The sequence below is a fragment of the Oxyura jamaicensis genome, chromosome 1, assembly GCF_011077185.1.
Source record: "Oxyura jamaicensis isolate SHBP4307 breed ruddy duck chromosome 1, BPBGC_Ojam_1.0, whole genome shotgun sequence".
NCBI lineage: Eukaryota > Metazoa > Chordata > Aves > Anseriformes > Anatidae > Oxyura > Oxyura jamaicensis.
The window spans coordinates 44,466,644-44,487,425 of NC_048893.1; the positions used below are offsets into that span (position 1 = coordinate 44,466,644).

At 36.0% G+C, this 20,782-nt stretch overlaps 1 protein-coding gene across 3 annotated transcripts in view; it reads left to right on the plus strand.

The window, feature by feature from the left end:
- The window catches only part of UHRF1BP1L (UHRF1 binding protein 1 like), a 55,237-nt gene that overhangs the window by 17,918 nt on the left and 16,537 nt on the right, over positions 1 to 20,782 (plus strand). For all 3 annotated transcript variants that reach the window (XR_004753729.1, XM_035336416.1, XM_035336407.1), the window contains 10 exons: positions 2,912 to 3,003; positions 4,499 to 4,688; positions 6,966 to 7,106; positions 7,643 to 7,813; positions 9,150 to 9,330; positions 10,760 to 10,843; positions 16,111 to 16,293; positions 16,393 to 16,511; positions 18,330 to 18,471; positions 19,603 to 19,796. Coding sequence is in view for 2 of the 3 variants with exons in the window: in XM_035336416.1 (XP_035192307.1) it covers positions 2,912 to 3,003; positions 4,499 to 4,688; positions 6,966 to 7,106; positions 7,643 to 7,813; positions 9,150 to 9,330; positions 10,760 to 10,843; positions 16,111 to 16,293; positions 16,393 to 16,511; positions 18,330 to 18,471; positions 19,603 to 19,796 (1,497 nt within the window). In the remaining variant the exon portion in view is untranslated. The remainder of the gene's footprint in view (positions 1 to 2,911; positions 3,004 to 4,498; positions 4,689 to 6,965; positions 7,107 to 7,642; positions 7,814 to 9,149; positions 9,331 to 10,759; positions 10,844 to 16,110; positions 16,294 to 16,392; positions 16,512 to 18,329; positions 18,472 to 19,602; positions 19,797 to 20,782) is intronic.

Below are 20,782 nucleotides of genomic sequence, written 5' to 3' on the forward strand. Positions count from 1 at the left end.
CAAATTGATTCTAGAAATAGTTGAAACATTAATGGACGTTTGCTAAGTGTCCTCTGGGTAGCAGCAGATCAAGATAAAGTACCATAATGTTTTTGTTAGTTTACTGTTGTAATTATTTAACCTTTTTTCTTTGGGCATTGTCCTTATGTTTGACTGTTAGCTGATTTCTGTCAAGATCCTCAGGCATTAAATTTTAACCCAAGTTCATCTGAAGGGCAGTTATTTGTCCAACTAGTATTTTTACAAGTTCCTACCTATCTTTTAGAGCTATTTTTTTTTTCAGGATTTTTCTGTTCTGTATCTGCAGTCTACCCCAGTGGTCCCAGTTACGGCAGGTTTGAGACAGACAACATTCACAGGATTTCTATAACACTCTAGGATACAGCTTGGATATAAATAGGATGTAAAAGATGTATGTAGGACTCAAAACCAATTAGAATGAATGCTATTTCTTGCCCTTTTATTTTTCTCTTTAACGCGTTTACTGAGAAATGTGGTAACACCAGAAGTAATTTGCTTAATGGTGGTTAAACTTTCTTAATCGGGCTTGCCTAGGAATGAACAGGCCTTTAACTGTTGTGTTTCCCAGACACACAGTGACTTTTTGAATGTGCTTCTCATTCCTTAGCTCTGAATCAGACTTGGAAAAAAAGATGTTGTTCTAAATACTTGATGGATTTGCTAGTGACCTAGTTGTAATGTACTAATGCCTGTGCCACTTTTTCCTGACACACAAAGATTAAAGGACGGTAATGCTGAAGTGGGATGGTTCAACCTCTTGGCTGTAAGATGCAACTGCCAAATTAGGAATGCAGTTTAAGCCGTGGTATTCTTAAGGATTACGTACTTTGACCTACAGTAACAAGGCCTGTTTGCTTTGCTTGCTATGAACTTACTTTAGTAATCTTTGAGGTTAAGGTGATTTTCAAGGTCAACTTTGTTATACAAATTTTTTCTTGAACAAACATGTTAAATGAAAACCGACATCAAAGGATAACTGTTCAATGGTAGATTGTACAACACTCTTTCTGACTTTTCAAGGAAGACAAATGTAAAGGTGTAAGTGTCCAACTTCAGCCCTTTATTACATCTGAATTTCCACTATTTTGGTTGGGATATCTTTATCACTGAAACTTTTAATTAACATTGCCTAGTTGGCATTCTTTTTTGCATAGCTTAGGAGGTAGCTAGAAACCATTTGTCAAGCCAAAAGTACTTTCTTGGAACTGAGTCATCCTTTGTAAAACTCCATCTGTTAACATAGTGGCAAATATTAAATTATCTTTGCTCATCAACAACCTCTCCTCCTGTTTCTATGAGATGAGCAGTAAAATTTTGAAGATTGCTTTGTAGACCTGTGGGTGCTATGCAGCAGTTTTTCCTCTATCAAAGTACAAATAGATTCCAGTGAGGAAACAGACAGATGTCTACATCCAGGTGTTCGTAGTTAACTGTTATTTATATTACAGAAAATTCTGTATTCAGTGCCCTACTATTCTTTGCATGAATCGTGTAGCAAAGGAGAATGTTACAAAGGTCTTAATTTAACCTCAAAAGAATGGTCAAACATCCCAAAATGGTAGGATAACTAGAACAAACCTTTGCTTCCCTTGCCTCTCCCCAGACTAAGGGATTAGATTTTTTTTTTTCCCTATGTTTTGCAAAGCAAGTCATTAACTGAGACAGCAGTATTCACAGTATGGTGAAGTATAAGAAAATATGGAGTAAGAAGTTGATTAATTTCTAGGTAATAGTCAGGGATCGTGGATAAGATCCATGATCTTATCACTTTATGGAAAAGAGTAGCATAGTTTGTGGATCAAGTGAATTGTGGTGATCGGCATGATAATAAAGTGCAGTAGGTAAGGCAGGTTGACCTGTGAAAAAAAATCTAATTTGAGGACAAAGCTTTTTGGTGTGTTTTGTCTGACTGGAGAAGGGAGTAAATGGAGGAATTCAGAGGAGGTGGTATAAACTTAGAGCTAGACAGGGACATAATAATAGCTGTTGAGTTCCTAATGAGCATGAAATGGGACAAGATTGCAGAACTATAAGCCTTAAATCAAGAGCGTTGCCAGTTTATATCAAAATTTAGGTCACAAACATTGCACTGTGAATAAGCTAGGAGATTAATGGATTTATTCAGTTGCTAGAAATAAAGTTTTGCTTTTGGTATATTCACATCTTATTCTTCATCCCTGTTATTATGCATTATGTGTAATTCGTGTTATAGCTCCGCTATTTAAATAAAGCGTTCAATTAAAATAGGATTTGGGTCTCATTCCTGTAATTCCCAGCTTCTTTTTTAAGGATCCCACTTCAAGTACCAAAAATACAATAACGGCATACAATTATACTAGAATATGCTGTGTTGCAAATTATACCAGAATGTATCTTTCTATAAAATACTTCTGCTAGATTAGCCAAGAGTCATATAATGAATTTTTATGTACAGATTCTGTTTTAAAGATGCAGCACTAAACTTCCACTCCTATTATGAATTTTAGTGGACTAGGTTCAAATATTTTCCATTAACATTTTTTTGAACTGTGTTAAATATTTATTAGAAAGAACAGCCATGTAGGAGGAAAACCCAAATGAGTATGCATTAAATCTTTTTTTTTTTTTTTTTTTTTTTTTTATAAATGCCCTTTTCAAAATGCTATTTTTCATATGATGGGTAAATAATGACAAAGAATCAAGAATTCTACAATCCAATATTTAACTGGGGCAATGTGTTAGAATTCTCAAAATATGAAAACCTTTATAAACAAATTTTGAAAATGAAAGTAATTCTGGTACTTTACAAAAGTTTATGGGAAATCAGTGATTTCTTTCTTTTTTCTTCATACATCAGCCTTTTACTTCGTTACCTCTTATGTCTCCAACTTTTTTTCTTCTATTTTTCAAGTCCTTGGATAAAGTTGTAATGGAAATGAGCACGTGTGAAGAACCACGAGCCCCTAATGGACCCTCTCCTATAGCAACTGCATCAGGACAGAGGTCAGCAATGATCCTTACTTGTACTTGATCTAAAAAAAGTTTAATTTTCTCTTTTTGAATTAGTGTAGAACACTTAGATCCACTGCGTATTTCCTGTAGTATATAGTGTTGCAGTTCTAAAATATTATTACTTATGCACAGGGTTACATATATATACTGATAGAACTGTTCAATTTCAGTCCTATGACTGGAAAAAACATCTAAACCGTATATGGAGCTTGCTAGAAATGTTTCATTTAAGTATAACTACTCCATTAAAATATACTCATTTGATTTGTCTTCAGTTTTCAAAACTTTAAATATCTTGCCTTTCAACTTATTTGGAAAATATGCCTAATGGTGTGTGAGTGTGTGTTTTGTCTAATGAATGTTATTAACATTTGTTAGTGTGGTATTTTAATGTTCTAGTTTCTTTATATTATAATACAAATCTTACTGACAGATTTCATGCTTGCTATGTAGCTGAAATGTCTGGTAACCTGGGAAGATGACGTATCATTACAGCAGTATTTTTTCATTTTTTCCCCAGTCTTTTTCTTTTCATGGACCCAAAATGTTTTTCAGTGAGTATAGGGACCCATATATAGAGAAATGAATTTTATGATACAATTCATATTCTTATTTTAACTTACGTATAATACGTAGAAGTAGTCCATGGGTCTCTGTCTCCTTGTACAGAGTACTGCTTGAAAATCATTGCCATAGAGATTCTGTGTAGGATGAAAGTTATAAAAAGGCAAAGGAATGACGAACCGCATAAACTGTACTTCTAAAACAAGCAGAAAAAACCCAAAGCTAAATAAATTTAGATGTTAAAAGAATATATGAAACAGTATTTTCCATTCACTAATCTAGAACATTCAGAGTGGTTAAGATTTTTACTAAAAATTTAATTGCAACTGCTTTATCTCAGTACTGGAATACATGTTGATTTGGTCTCTAAATTTGACTATTTAGGATGCCTTTCTTTTGTAGCATGAAACAAAGCAAAGTGTTTAGATTATTTTGCATATAAGATAGTAGTTGTCTTAATGGGCAGTATAACTTAGCTCATAGGGATGAATACCAGCCAGACTGGAACTGTCAGATAGTTCAACACTAATTACTCTGGTATACATGAAGAGTAATATATCTACATAATAGTGTAGATTGTTTTAATACAAACACAGCAATTTTTATCTGGTTTTGTAAGTCTACCAATTTATGCATATTTCACCATGGAAAGTTGTGTTAATTGTTATAGTTCATGGAGTTTGATCATTGTCCAAAATACGTTCTTTATTCACAGAATGATTGTTTTGAGATTAGGATCAGAATGTAGAGAAGAAATTAGTGTAAATTGGGTCAAATAGTTAACAAAAAATTTTAACTGATAAAGAATACATTAGGAACTTATATTATGGTCTGTGTTATGTTGTATTTCAGTTGTTTAATAAGTATGATTTTTGACATTTCCTTAGGCGTGTAATTAATACATTGGCATTTCACCTTCTAGTGAATATGGCTTTGCTGAAAAAGTGGTAGAAGGAATTTCGGTTTCTGTGAACTCCATTGTAATAAGGATTGGTGCAAAAGCCTTTAATGCTTCATTTGAACTTTCCCAGCTAAGAATATATAGTGTAAATGCAAACTGGGAACATGCTGACCTGAGATTTACCAGGATACAAGAAGGTCAACGTGGAGAGGTGAATATTATCTTTTGCTAACTTTTTTTATATTATTTTTGTGGTAGAAGAGGAGGTAGTTGAAATGCACACTAGGAAACATGCTGTTACCAGGAATGGAGAAACTGCGCTCAGTAATTTCAGCTGTTCTCTAAGAACCCGAGGACATAAAAATGGTAGGTGTGAGTCAGATCAAAGGTTATGTTTCTAGCAGTGGCCAAAGTGGATGTTGAGGGAAGACTGAATACCGGGGCAAGCATATGTAGAGTTCGACTGATACATTCTCCAAGGCTGACCATTTTAAAATGCAAGCTACAGCAGATGTGAAAAATACAGGAAGGAAAAAAAAGTCAATATTAACTAAGGGGTGTTTTTTTTTATTTTCTAAAGCTTTAGCTGGTCATTTATTTGCTTGTGAGAGTTTTCCTAATAAAGATTTTCTTCTTTAAACAATTTTGACTGAATTCTAATAAAGGTTCTATGCAAGTGTTGAACATTTTTCTGGGAATAATTAAATCATGAATGTACAAAAAAGTAATAGCAGTAAAGTACATACTTGGCTACTCTCTGGGAAAAGTAACATGCAGTTCTTACACTGGTGTACATCATTCTTTTGCTTTCTCCAATGTAACTGAAGTAAAATGTATACTAAGTGCAAGGCTGATGCTAAATGCTGTATTGAGAACTACATATTTCTGACACACAGCAGACCTTGAATATATAGGTGTTTTTTGAAAAAAAATGGTGCAACTTAGAGCTAATTATTACTGAGCAAACAGAGTTTACTCAAGAGGTAAGGAGACAGCTAGCTGCTTTTTACATTGAGAAAGAAATCTCCAGAGAACACTGTAGTTAAAAACACCTCAAAAATAAGCTATTCAATTAGTTCAACGATTATTTTTCTGACAGTTTGCATCTGACTATTTTTCTGACAGTTTACCTGTGTGTTAATGAAGTCTAAATAGAAGAATTGAAGTTGGACTGGATGGAATTCTGTATTGCTATTTTTTTTTTTATTTTATACTTTTTTTAAGAAGAGTTTGGTTCTGAATAGTCTCCCTGTACACAACAGTGCTTTCCTTGAGGAGTGTCTCAGTTAGTTCAATGAGTTCTGGAAACATGAACTTGTAGGAACTGGGAACTGTAGCAAGTGATTTGTTAGCAGTAAATTGCATTAAAATAAATGGTGAGAGAACAAAACTGATACTGTACTATAAAGATAATTAATGCTAAAAACATTTTAAGGAAGTAAGTGCTTCTAGATCATGTTGTACCTACACGTAGTGTAATGAGGAATCTCCAGGAGCTTCTATTTACACTGCTTCTCGACAAACAGGGTAGATATTTTCCTTTTTTGCAAACAGTATTTTTCAGGCTGCTTTTCAGTATGCCTTTCCATCTTTTCTACTTCATTGTCTGTACCTCCTCAGACAAACTGGGTATGTTTTACTTAAGTCTCTGCTTATATTTGCAGGACATAGGCTGCACAGTTTTCTGAATGACAAGAGAATGGCAACTGCAAAATGAGACACATACCTAACAAACTCTTCCCTCTTCCTCTTCTCCCCGTGGTGGAACTTTTTTCTTCAAAGAGTAATGTAGGAATGAGTTTAAAGGAAACTAGAATTAACTTTTTTTCCTCTTGATGTCCCAGTTCATTTGATGATTTTCCAGGTTGCTGCTGGATAACCCCTCATTATCCTGTATTTCACTTTCAATATCCAGCTCTACTTGATGTTCTTGTGTTGTTATTTTTACATTTGTCTACTGTCTTCTAGAAATCTATCTCCTAGTTTGAAAGTTTGTGGAGTCTATGTAGCCTAAAATATATTTAATGTTTAACTTTCTTTCTTTAATTGAAACAAAAAGCTAAAACCCCCTACTTTTTTGTAGCTTTGCTTCCTTCCTGACTCTGTTCCTACATACTAGGATTTAGCATTTTGGGACCACACTAGACAATCTTTTTGCTCTCTACCAAAAGCAACCTAGTATGCAATAACTTTGCCTTTATTTTTTTTTTCTGAATATTTTAAATGCTGGTTCTTCCCTCTGCCTGTTTTGAATTCACTTGACATTTCTGTGACATTCTGGAGGTAAAGAGCAGGATCAGGGCTTTAATTCTTGACACCTCTAAGTGGAATAAATGAGTAAAATGTACTTGTTCATATAGCTCTGCATGAAGGATGTGTGTGTGCGTATAGATATATGCATACGCCCACATGTGCTTCTGCACATGCTTTGTTGGAAGTAAACTGTCATATTTCATGAAGGTGTTTTTCTCTTTTTCTCTGTTTAAAGGTTTTGACTTTTAAAGAAATCAACTGGCAGATGATCAGAATAGAAGCGAATGCAATCCAGAGTTCTAAGCATGAAATCATGAGTGCTCCAGTTCGACTGATTACGAACCAATCAAAAATTAGGGTCACACTTAAAAGAAGGGTAAACTTGAAAACTTTGAAATCTTCTATTATTTTATGAATTCATAATTAACTTGTGCTCTCCACGCATATATGCACATAGTAAAGGTTTTTAATTTAATCCAGTTTAATCTTTTATAACGTGTAATCAGTAAGACTTTAAGAGTGGTTAGAATTTAAATAACTGCAGGCAGAATTTAAAAATGAAGAACTTCCACAGGTCCTACTAATTAAATTATTTGACCTCCAGAGCTTTATTTATGATGATGCATCTCGTCTTACCTCTCTAGATTCAGATGATATTTATATTACTTATGGTTATATAAGCAGTTCAGAATTCAATGCATGCCATGCACATAGAAAGTTAGGCACAAATAAAGATGCTGTGATATATCATAGGCACTTTTTAGTTAGTAAGAGAAATAACAAGAGTATCTTTCATTTAAAATTTTATTCAATATGGGAGAAACTTCCTTTTAAAGAACTGTGGTGTTCTATTCATTCTTTTTCATTCATTTGATATAAGACACTTGACTCGTTTAAATTTTTATTCTATAGCTGAAGGATTGTAACGTAGTGGCATCAAAACTGGTTCTGATTCTGGATGACTTGCTGTGGGTTTTGACTGATTCCCAGTTGAAAGCCATGGTGCAGTATGCCAAATCTCTTAGTGAAGCCATAGAGAAATCAACAGAGCAGAGAAAAAGCTTGGCTTCCGAAACAGCACAGGTATGATAACTGCTTGTCTCACTTTTGAGTATCAAGTTTTTAAAAATATAATACAATGTGGTTAGTTGCATTAATTGATTTAATTGATTTTTTTTGAGGATGCAAGTTATTCATTTTCATTCAACTGTGTATCTTGAATTACACCATGAATGATCACAGTAGTATAAAAGACTTTATTTTACGAGACTTTGTGTATTACTGTCAATTACAGGAAAGAAAAAATTGTTTCTATATTCATGTACAGAGTATTTTGACTTCCGTGTTTACTTAAAAATTGATAAATTATTTAGTAAATCTGGTCTTAAAATATTTTCTGGTGAAGAATTATAAATAAATAAAATTAAGATACACTAAAGTAACCTTAATGTATGAATAGATACACTTACTATAATGGTTTAAAGTGCTGGTCCAGTTTGTTTTCATGGTCCCGTAATACTAGGTTTTAATCAGAGCTTCAGAGCTTTCCTTAATGCAGCTCTCTTGTTGGAATACATGGTGAAAAAATAATTTACTTTTAACATATCTGCTGGCATAGATGTTATGTTTATGCTGCATGTAAAATAGTCTTACATAAACATTTGTCATATTTCAGCACATATAGCATGCTAGACCAACTGGTCTTTCTAGTGATTGTGGGGAGGATCTCTTGTTGTCTGTGAAGCAGCAGCACAAATACCCTGATAAAAGATGGGACTGTAAACCACAATTTATTACTAGGACTGATTGAATAAATTCACTTGTGTAGAATCTCATACAATAAAGCTATTGTACTGTAATGCAGAGTTCAGTTCTTGTGGTGGTCGTCATGATTTGCAAAGTGATTTGATGGTTCAGATATAGCAATCGAATGGCTAGCTGTCACTGAGCAGGGAGGTCCTGATTCTTTGATTCCCTGTACTTGCATCTTGCCAATTCTCTGATTGTGTTTGAGCCTGTAGTGATACAGTTTGGGAAGCTAAACTAGCAGAATCAACCCCCCCCCCCCCAAAAAAAAAAAATAAAAAATAAAAAATCTGTTGAGTTCCCTGAATGCCTTGCAACAAAAATTAGAGAAATACCAGTGCTGCAAGGACAGGTTATAAAGATATGGGGGAAGGGAAAAACAGTGCATGAATTGACATTGCCTCTTTGTGACACCTAGCCATTAGATCAACTTAGCTGTATTCTAAAATAACACTCTTAAAATCTCATTCACAATCCAAAGTGAACATAAAATATATGATGCATGTTTTTCCTTATTTGAAAGGCCTGTTTATAGTAAGTGAAGAGTTGTGGTGGTTTTATGCTTGAAGGGAAGGGTAAATTTCTACCAATTGATGTGACTAAATATTTTCAGAGCTCTGCTCCTGCACCCGGCTCTCAGCAGGTGAAAGCGCACCAGACTACAGCAGCACCTGATCAAAATGATGCAATAGTGAAATTGTTTAATGATTTCGATGTTAAGGAAACTTCTCATCACTTAGTAATTTCCCATTTGGACCTACATATTTGTGATGATATCCACTCTAAAGAAAAAGGTAACTGTTCAGGTTTTTTCTCCTTTTCTTTTTCTTTTTCTTTTTCTTTTTCTTTTTCTTTTTCTTTTTCTTTTTCTTTTTCTTTTTCTTTTTCTTTTCTTTTCTTTTCTTTTCTTTTCTTTTCGAACATGCATATAAGCTGTAATTGTCTTTACTGGATTCTTCAAAATGTCTTCTAATGTTAATCAACAGCTTTTATTTTAGAGGAATCGTCTTCCTGTGTCTCTGGACACATAAAATTGGCTAGATGCCTCTAGCAGGAGAATATTACATTGTTAAATGCAATTATTTTAAAATAAATGTAACAAAACCTGCTAATAGTGCTAGAATCTTCAGTGCCTTTTTGTCTTCTAGAAACTGATTCTGTCCAGACTGATGGTTTCTGCTGACTTTTTCCTTTATATTGCTAGCTAACTGCATTATCAGCATTGCAGTGGCAATAGTACTATTGCTTGAAAGGGTCACTGTGCAATCTGTTTGTGTAAATATTCCTTATAAAATACAGATAGTTTACACTAATAAACAACCAATCTTCTCTATGTTACTAATTTAGAGAATTTGGCATGTTCTGCAGTAAATTGTAGGAACAAAACAAGTGTTCTGAAGCCTTATAGTTTTTGTCTGTAGTACTTGTACTATTTTAATACAAGGCTACTGCAGTGCACCATGTTTATAATTAGAGGAAAAAAGATAAATGACCTATTTCATGCCTTTTAAAGTGATCAGAAGAGAATGACCAATCAGTGTATATTCAAGGAGCTAGCTAGTCACTGAAAAATGTACAGAGGGATACAAGGTCTGCTGTAAAAGAGAGTGAAAAACTTAGGACTTAGTGAATGTATTTCCCTGACTGGGGGGGGGTACTATTTGTACAGCAGCAGAGCATACTGACTGGTTAGAGATAAATTACATGCAAGAAAATGTGTCTACTGAAGTTGAGATTTACTGTTCACAGAGAGATCTCTATTTTCAAACCTTTTTTTTCCCTTTTTTCATGAAGTTTTAAATTTAGTGGAAAATCAGAACAGAGGACTCTCAGAATCTTCACTGTAGGAGTATTTGTCAGATAAGAAAACAGATTATATTTACAATATTCTTGTACATCTGTCTTTGATCATAGTCTTCAGTATGAAAAGTTTTGTTTCAGAAAAACTGCAGGATTATGTGTACAAAGAGTTAGTTACTTTTATTTTTCAGTAACATTTAAAATAATACACAGTTTTTTAGTAGTGACTGAGCACAGAACATGGATTTCTTTCTACAAGCTGATCTTTAGAAAGAAGAGAAGACGACCTGAATGGAAATTTTGAGGGAAGTTGATGAGATTGTAGGGGGGAAAGAAGGAATAGCTGTTAGGTGTTTCAGGGAAGATTAGAACTGCCATTCTAAATCCAAGATCTGCAGAACTGAGCATTGCTTTATTTTACAGATTCAAATAGACGTGTCACAGGAGGGGCCATGCAGCTTTCTTTCAGCTATTTAACAGTGGACTATTATCCATTTCACAAAGCAGGTATGAAAGTGAGCATTTTGTGAACTACCTGTAATGGAACTACACAGCTAATTTTTTTTAAAAAAAGTGTATATGGATTGGATAATAATAGTTTTACAAACAGTTGAAATATACACCTTCTGTATGCAAAATGAAACAACAAAAAACACAATCTGGAACCAATTATATTCCTGTAAATAAGCTATTCTAGGCCAAAGAGTTTTCCTGTTCGCTGTTGCGTTTCGCCAACAAAGTGGTATTTGCACATTTCTGATGTGAAAAAAAGTGTTTTGACAGGAGAAGGTAGTACAGTAGATTGAGAATTCACTAATTGGATACCTACAGGAGTCAGATGCAGCCTTCTAATATGGCAGTTTTCTTTCCATATAGAAGTCTTATTTTATGGGCATTTACAAACTGCTTTTTTATTCCTAAGCAAGAACACTAGTGTGTAGGCAGTCAGTTGGGCAGCACTTTGTTTTGGGAATTCTTATGAAACATCTGCTAGCAGTTTCCAACCAAGAATTTCTTACAAAGCATTCCTAGTAAAACTGTTCTTCAGAAATCTTAAAATAAAATTCCAGCAGCAATTATCCAATTATCAAAAAAAAAAAAAAAAAAAAGACAAAAGAGGTTTCCTGTTGAATTTGTGATCAAATGCAATCTATTTCAATTTGAGGGGGACTTCTGCTTGGGGGGTTGGGGGCATTGTGCTTTTGTTTTTCTTTTTATGAACACAAACCAGTCTCTTTGGAGTGATACCCATGTGCATTAAAGACAGGAATTAGCAGTAACTTGCTGCAGGTCATTCTTGTCACTCATGGATGCAGATGGAATCATTTAATGCCAATCTACTTCATTTCTAAGTAGCAAATATAGTTTCAGCGCCTTGTAAAATGTATAGTAATTTAGCGTGGGTTTGACAAGCATATTTATTTCTATAGATTGGCCCAATATCAGTTGAATTGTGAAATGTTAGTTTCCTTTCCTGTGAAAGTGGGAGCTCAAGTCACAGGTGTTTAACATGCTTGTCTTGTGACTCAGCTGTTCATGTACTGTTTTTCATTGCTGCTTCCTACAACGTCTAGGGGAACATCTGGTCTCACTATTTACACTTTCTGTGAGGTCTCCTCTTGTAAGGAGGAAGAAATGGAAGAAATAGACTAATAATTAAATTATTTTCTTTTGGAAGATTTTTTAGCCAGGTTGAAGCAGTAGGCTCTTGGATGGGCATGTTAGAAGCTGACTGAGAATGCTTTAAAACAAATGAATACTTGGGGCATGACTTCCACAGCAAGAAAACATAGGAAAACAGTCATCTGTAGGGCAAAGGTAGTGTTCTGCTGCAGCTTCAAATGGTGTTCCATACAGTATGTTTAAGTAGCAGAAATCAAAGTCTCTTTAAAAGCAGACAACAACAAAAACATGTAGGAGGGTGCTCCTCTTTGGTCCAGTCTGTGGAGGGGAAGGGCCCATGCCAGAACTTTTTTTTTTTTTTTTTTTCCAATTTAAGAAGTTGTCATCTTCTCACTGTATTAGAATAATGTGACAATTCTATGGGCAAACAATTGTAACAGGTGGGAGAGCCCCTTTACTCTATGGAAAAGGAGCACTTATTAATTTTGTAAGTTCAAAGGGAGTTCTCTACACACGTAGGTGTCATGCTTATAAATACTGCTGAGTCTGGTACTGTCATCTGATACGCAGAGCACTCCTACTGAGATGAGATGCTGCAATACTGTGTCCTTAAGGAAAACATTATATTAATACTTCGTAACAGTGGGCAAGGATGAAACAACTGTATATCTCTGAGACTGTTACAAGGTTGTTTTCCAGTTTTGTACTTTTCCGGCCCATGGAATATTTAGAAATGCTTCTTTTGGTATAGTCTTTCTGGGAATTGCAATTAACTCTTCAGGAAAAAGTCCTCAATAATTTATAATATTTGCAGATGGAGCTCTTGTGGGTTTGTTTTGTTCTATACCACAGCAAGACTAATGGGAACATGCGTGCTGTAAGATACACTTCTAATCCATTGAGCATCAATCCTTCCAACAACCACCTTTCATAGTACTTAAGAAAAGAGAAGCAGGATGTGGGTCCATTGACTGTGATAATCCTAACATAAGACAGACTGTTGCTGGATGTTGTAAAACTGCCTGTACAGCGATCCATTTCTTTACTGGTCTTCCCAGACCTGCTCTCACAGAAGCTTATAGCAGATCACTTATCTGTGCAGCTGATCTTGTCCACCAAGATTCCCAGGTTACTCTGCAAAGCCACTTCCCAGCTGGTCAGCCCCCAGCCTGTACAGTTGCATGGGGCTATTCCTGTCTGGGATTTAGATTTCCCTTTGTTGGCCTTCCTATTGGGTCACTTTTCTAGCCTTTTGAGGTCTCTGTGAATGGCAGCACAACTACCTGGTTTATCAACTATTTCTCCCATCTGCAAAGTTACAGCCTGTTCTATCACCCAGGTCATTAATGAAGTTATATTGTCCCCAGTATTGACCTTTGGGATACACCACCACTAATGACTGCCTCCAGCTGGACTTCATACTGCTGATCCCAGCCCTTTGAAACCAACAGTTAAACCAGTTTTCTGTCTACCTCACCATGTACTTATCTAGTCTGTACGCCGTCATTTTGTCACTGAACATGTCTTGGGACAGTGTTGAAAGCCTTGCTATAATAGCCAAGGTAAACAATCTCCACCCTCATCCACCAAGCCAGTCATCTTACAGTAGAAGGCTGCGTAGTTCAAGAGGCATGACTTCCCTTTCATAAATTCATGCTGACTAGTCCCAGTCGCCTTCCTGTCCTTAATGTGTTTTGAAATGGTTTTCAGGATTCTGACTTCTCTGCTACCTTCTTGGGAATTGAGATGAAGCTGTTGTTCCTTTTGTCCTTGAAGATAGGAATGACACTTGCTTCCTTAAATTCCTTGATCACCATTCACTAATAACATTTCAAAGATAATTTAGAATGGCCTTTCTGTGGCATTAGACAGCTCTCTGAACACTCATGTGCATCCCATCAGGATCCCATGGACTTGGGCATGTCTAATCTGTTTAAATATTTCCTAAGTTGATGCTCCTCTGCTGAGGGGAAGGTCTTCTTGCTCCAAGCTTTCACGTGGTCTCAGGGACCTAGGATTTCTGAAGGCAAGTCTTACCAGTGAAGACTGATGCAAGGGAGGCAAAGAGTACCTCTGCCTTCTGCATGTCCTTTATCACTTGGTCTCATGCTCAAGAGCAACAAGTCCAAGTTTTCCTTTTGCTGCTGATACACCTGTAGAAGTGTTTATTGTTGCCCTTCACATGTCCTACCAGATGTTATGTCAGCTTGTGAGGCCAGCTTTGGCATTCCTAGCCCCATCTTCTGTATTCTTTCTGGCTCGCCTGCTGCTGCTTCCACATCTTGTACCCTTCCTTTTTATATTTAAAATTAGTCAGGAACTCCTGGTTCATCCACAGAGGCCTCCCGCCACTTTTACTTGATTTCCTATTTTTCAATGTGGATCTTTCTTGAGCTTGGAATTGATTCTTGAAAATCAACCAGCTCTCCTGCACCCCTCCTCTATCCAGGGTTATATACCATGAAATTCTTTCAAGTGCACCAGTCTGTTCTCCTGAAGTCCTGGCTTGTCATTCTGCTTTTTGCCTTGTTGCTTTACTTCAGGATTCTGAACTCCACCATCTCACAGTAACTGGAGCCAAGGCTGCCCCTGACCTTCACATCCCTGGCCAGTTCTTCCTTTTTGGTAAGAATCGGGTCCAGCAGAGCATGTGAATGTGATACTTCTTCCAGTTGCCTGAGGAGCGCCTCATCATCTTCGTGACAAGATGACCTGATCTGTAAGCTCTCGGCTGGCTGATCATGCATCGCAAGGCACCGCTCTCACAGTAAGGGACACTCCCCCTTCTTGCCTTCCCAAAGAGCCTGTATCCATCCTTAGTGGCGTTTCAGTTGTGTATGTCTCTGTGATCCCAATACGATCTTAGCCCTGCAACTGCATGCAGATCTCTAATTTCTCCTGCTTCCACTTGTTCCTCATTCTGCATGCATTAATGTAAAGGTACTTCAGAGAGGCACCCACCCATACTGACTTCCCAAGAAGAGTATGAGACCTTTCCCTGTAATGCTGCTAGTTTATATGCATATGCCTGGGGTGACTCCACTTTATCCCTGTTTCGGAAAACCCATCCTCATGGACTTGAATTTAATCTACCTCTGCCCTCTTGCACTCTTTCTGGTTAATTTCCTTTTCCCTTCTCTTCTTTCTTCGCTAGAAAGATGCAAATAGCCATCAAAATACTACGAGGTAGGAGGACAGGGAAAAATGTCATCTCCTGTGGTACTTTTCTCTGTTACTGTGTCTTCCGTGCTGAAGTCTTTGCTCTTAGACTTGAAATCAGATTTTTTTCCCAAGGCATTTCCATATTTGCTCATCTCTGGTGTTAGTTTCCACATCTTCATTAAGTCCCAAATGAAGTAAGTTTTCACATACTGATACTTAAAGAGCAATGTACTGCTTGGTAAAAGTTACTTGTATTGCATACTTAGATTGAACAGGTTAGTGGACTGTCTTTACAGAGTCTCAGAAGATATTCCAATTTCTTTCAGAGATTGAAATGCTTTACAAACAGAAACTTGCTATAAATAAAAGAATTTCCACTGGTATTGATTTTTAAGGTTGTGTGCTGTGCTAGAATACTGAGTGCTTTCTTCTTGGTTGTGCAGAATGAAGATGCTAAAGAACCAAGACTAAAAGAGTACATTTCTGAAAAGAGGCCAGGAACAACTTAGGACACAATTTGGTGGGAAAGATAAGATTAGAAAGAGCAAGGAACATACTCTTTTGTTTTTCAGTGAAACATACATATGTATGCAAACACACACATATATACAAGTATATATGTATAGATATATATGTACATATGCATATATATATTTGACATCTTCTAGCAAATGAAATTAGCATCATCAAATTTCTCTGAACTGGAAATACCCAGTGATGTTTTGAGCTTTCGTTAATGGTGTTAAAAGGCAGGTAGCAATATTATATTATTTTATGAGTGAATTTATGCAGCAGTGCAACTTGTTTTTATGCAATATGTAACTTTTGTTGTAACATCTGTTATAAGTCCTGTTGTTCTGTAATTGCAGCATGCAATGGAGTTATATTTTGAAGAAAACATACTGAAGTAGTGAAAATTTGTTATCCAGTTAGAAGCAAACTTCTGAATAAAATGAGTTAATATTTTCCCCCATTCCTCATATTTGCAGGAGATAGCTGCAATCACTGGATGCATTATAGTGATGCCACTAAAGCCAGAAGTGGATGGGCCACAGAATTATTAAATGAATTCAAAAGCAATGTTGAATTGCTTAAGCAGGCTGTGAAGGATCAGGTTATAAGTTCTCCTGCCACATCACCACCTGCTGTATCTCATCAAAAGCTACAGACAGGTACTTTGCTTACATCACTAATGCTCTAATTCCATTCAATATTAGAAGTATCGTAAAGACGACTGTTTTCAATGATTCCATCACTGTTCTTTCCTACAGGCAAGGAACAGATACCGAAAGGAACATCTAGGGCTTCCTCTGTATCTTCCCAACAACCAAAGGGCAAACTGATGTCTAGTCCTATTGTGGTTAGACTTGCAGATTTCAATATATATCAGGTACCTTTCTTTGAGTTAGTAAAACTGGGGCTGCTTTGCCCTTGACTGTTATGTGACTGTGTTTTTTAAGGGACAGTTCTAAAGTTGTTGAAATTTAACAGATGTCTTTCCATTCATTGTTGTGTTAGACCTTTATGGGCCTGCTTCTACTGTATTAAAATTGGTGAATATTTTCTTACTGACTTTATATTGCATGGTACCCTACCGCAATACCACAATTGTTTTGGATCCAGGTTCTATCATCCCCCAAATTCTGACATTTAGAATTTCATCCTTCATTATACTTTGTTAGGTACCCAGTATTTTAATGTGATTTTATACCTCATGTTTCTCCTATTGATACTTTTTTCAAAGTACATAGTTTTTGTTGTCTTTTTTTGTTTGTTTTTAAGAAATGTTAAATGAAGGTTTTTATTCATCTGTAGCCTGTTCCCCCAGTGGTATTTTGAGTAGAATTTAACCTTTTTGTTTGTTTGTTTGTTTGTTTCAGTTAGTTGTTTTAACTGCTGGCTGTGGTCCAGATTAACTCTGGTGTGGATAGGAGGCAACTGGATTAGAGGAGTATAATTCTAAGGCAGAATGGTAGTGATATTGGAGGACCAACTCCAAATTTCAGGTCCAAACAAAAATGCCTGGTGTGTTCCCCTAGTCATTGTGACTTCTATTTGTTCTGTTCAAATTTCCAGGGTGTTTATGCCATATCACTTCTGCTAGAGTGGGAGGTTGGAGCTTGCTTCCAGGAGCCTTCATATGGGTTTCAAGTTTTTTTGTACTGTCAGTGTTTTCATTTGTCTTCTAGTCTTCTGATGCTTGTCTCCCTTTCCTTCCTACACAAATAATTTTTATTTTTTTTTAAGATGATATAGAAATGATGACATTACAATATTTTTTTTCTAGATATCACTTCTTTAAATTTGTGTTAATACAGAGATGTTTGTAATCTGAAAACAGCTATATAGGTGAAGCAGGCTTATAAAGGTTATCTATTCATCTTTTCCAGTGAAACTATTACATATATCATATATTCAGTATTAAAAAGTTGTCAACTTCAAATTAGCAGTCAGACCTACAAAGTGTTGGATGAAAGAATTTTGTTTTGACAAGTTATGTTTTAAACTAATGTACATTCCATGAAATTTAAAGTCAAATATAAATCAAAAGACAATCTGCTCCTTGGTTCACAATTTATATTGTAGAGAAACAGAAATAGTAGATTATTGTTCTGTGGTGTCTTTATTGTTCTGTAAAGTAGACTTTTGGGCACAGCTAAATATACATACCCCTGCTAGTTGCATGCTGAACACCTTGCCTAGCAGTATACAACTGAGAGTTGGCCCATGTACTGGAATCTGTCCTTTTGACAGTACAAGGACTTCATGACGTTTGCATAATAAACTTAGGTAGCTTATCTATCCCTTATCACCTAGATAAGGGATCCTTTTTGGACAACTGGTATGCAAATATGCCATGTCCTAGCATAATTGCTTATATAGGAACTGTAGTGTTTGCAGTAAAGATATCAGACCACGCTAGGCTCCTACTGAATGCTTCTGAAAGTGACCTACTGCATCCTTCTTCATGAGTGAAGGGGATGTGGTACCATTAATACCATACAGTTTTCTTGTGCAACTGTTCTGGGCAGACTCCTACTAAAAGTTAACGAGGTGTTTTGTACTGTTTGCGCTTTGCGTAGATGGGGACCTACATCTGGGAGGAGTGGAATGTTACCCTACCAGGGGCAGTCCTTTGCAACTATAAATGCTTAATGATTGATGAAAATATAATGTATTAATGAAGTTAAACTTTTGTCTTCTACAGGTTTCAACAGCAGACCAGTGCCGTTCTTCCCCTAAAACATTGGTCTCCTGCAATAAAAAGTCACTTTATCTTCCACCAGAAATGCCAGCTATTCATTTTGAATTCACAGAATATTACTACCCGGATGGAAAGGACTTTCCTAGTAAGATAATTTTTTTGTTGTATTGATACATATTTTTTTATGTAATCTTCCCCTTTATGAAGCTTAATATTAATTCCAGGTTGACAGTTCAAAATGGTCAGTGGTTTTCTAAATTTGAAAGTACATAATACTGCTTCATTTCCTCAGTGTTTGCACCTGGCAAATCCCTATAAATACTGACTTTTATAAATACTGTTTTTTAAGTCTGAAAACAAGCACAACATTTTTATTATTCTCCTATGAAGAAAGGCTGAGAGAGCTGGGGATGTTCAGTCTTTGAAGAAGAGAATGCTTTGGAGCGACCTCATTGCAGCTTTTCAATATTTAGAGGGGGCTTACAAAAAAAGATGGAGAGCAACTTTTTGCTCGGGCAGATAATGATAGGACAAGGGGGAATAGTTTTAAACTAAAAGAGGGGAGGTTCACATTAGATATTAAGAGGAAATCCTTCACTTTGAGGGTGGTGAGGCACTGGAACAGGTTGCCCAGAGAGATGGTGGATGTCCCATCCATGGAGGTGTTCAAGGCCAGGTTGGGCAACCTGACCTAGTGGGTGACATCACTGCCCATGGCAGGGAAGCTGGAACTAGATGGTCTTGGAGGTCCTTTTCAACCCGAGCCATTCCATGATTCTGTGATTTTTACTGAGAAATTTCTTATTCTCCAATACATACTGTTTCTGTAGTTACACTGCCTGGCTACATAAAAACTCAAGCTACTGCAGTAGTATCTAAGATGCTATGAAAGATCTGCTGGAGTTAATTTCATTTATGTGTTACGGGACTAGCCCTGTTTTATATTACAGAAATGTCAGTAGATTTCTTGGTGATGGGACATAAGGACAGCAAATCTCCTTGGTTCTGCCTTTCCTCTGTAATGAGGACAGCCTCCTCCTTTTCTCTGACTCCGTTCTGTTTTAATATTTCACATTCAAAAATTCAGTTAGTTGCTTGAAGAGAAAGGAGTATTGCTTTAGGTATCCAGAGGAACAATATATTCTTCTTCTGGACCGAAAGAGTGGGTTTCCATTACTCTGACGTAAAATACAGATGAAAATGGAAGTCTGCACTCACTGAAAATAAATAAATAAATAAATTTGCTCTCATGATTTTATTTTGTCTTCTCTTTTAGTTCCATGTCCAAATTTATATGGCCAGCTGAATGCTTTACAGTTCACCCTGGATGAGAGAAGTATTCTTTGGCTAAACCAGTTTGTGTTGGATTTGAAACAGAGTCTTATTCAGTTCATGGCTATGTACAAGTTAAATGACAACTCAAAATCAGATGAACATGTTGATGTCAGAGTTGATGGACTAATGTTAAAGGTATACTGTCATTGATTAGGGGTTTTGAGCTTCTTTGGAAGAAAATGCTTATTCTCTTACTCTGAAAAGCCATTAGCCAAGCAGCTTAAGCAATAAGTGAACAAATAACCCATGCAGTAAGTAGCATTGCTCTAGAAAACTATGCAAATATGATGGTTTGGACACAGACTTGTCTCAGATGCTAATTCAAGTCCTAGGGTTCTTTTGTGGTTTTGTGTTTTTAACTGAAGATCTGAATTGGGAGTATTAACACACACTATTTCACTGTGTTCGATGAAGCTGATGTAGCAAAAGGGAAAAACTTGAGAACTGAAATTAAAATAACTAGCAAGAATATGTGCGCTCTGTATATTAACACAAGTGACTTTCCTTGCTCCTCTGACTGTAGTATATCAAAGCTCTTTGGTCTTAGGGAATGCCTGGTGTAAAGAAACTAGTCCCTCTGAAGGCCTTCTCTAAAACCAATTATTTAGGTTTCTTGTTTCATATTGGCCTCTTGCTGTAGTTCAGGTAGAGGAGTTTGTTCTCTACATGTTTATTCCAGAGGAATGACATCAGTTAATGCAGCTGAACATCAGATTTTTGCCTTCCTTGTCATCATCTTTGGAGGAGAAGGTTTGTCGAGTGGGGTTTTTTCTTTTTTTTTTAAGTTGACCTAAGAAATAAGACACATCCGTCTAACAGAGCTGCCTTAAATCTAAGTCTTTCAGAGAAGAAAAATCTGAGTCCCTTATGTTTTTGTACACTGAGTTTTAGATGCGACAGTATCCCTCTTAAAAATTACAAGAAATATAAATGTTAATCTGCGAGCCTGACTTACCCCTGTTCTGTATTAGTATACTTGAGTTATATATATATAATTAGTAATCTATAATTAATATATAATTATATTGCTATATTTTAGCTCTTGTGGCTGCAATTTTTTAAAATTATATACTTTATTAATCTATATCTTTATAACTAAATGAAATCTATTTCTCTTGCAG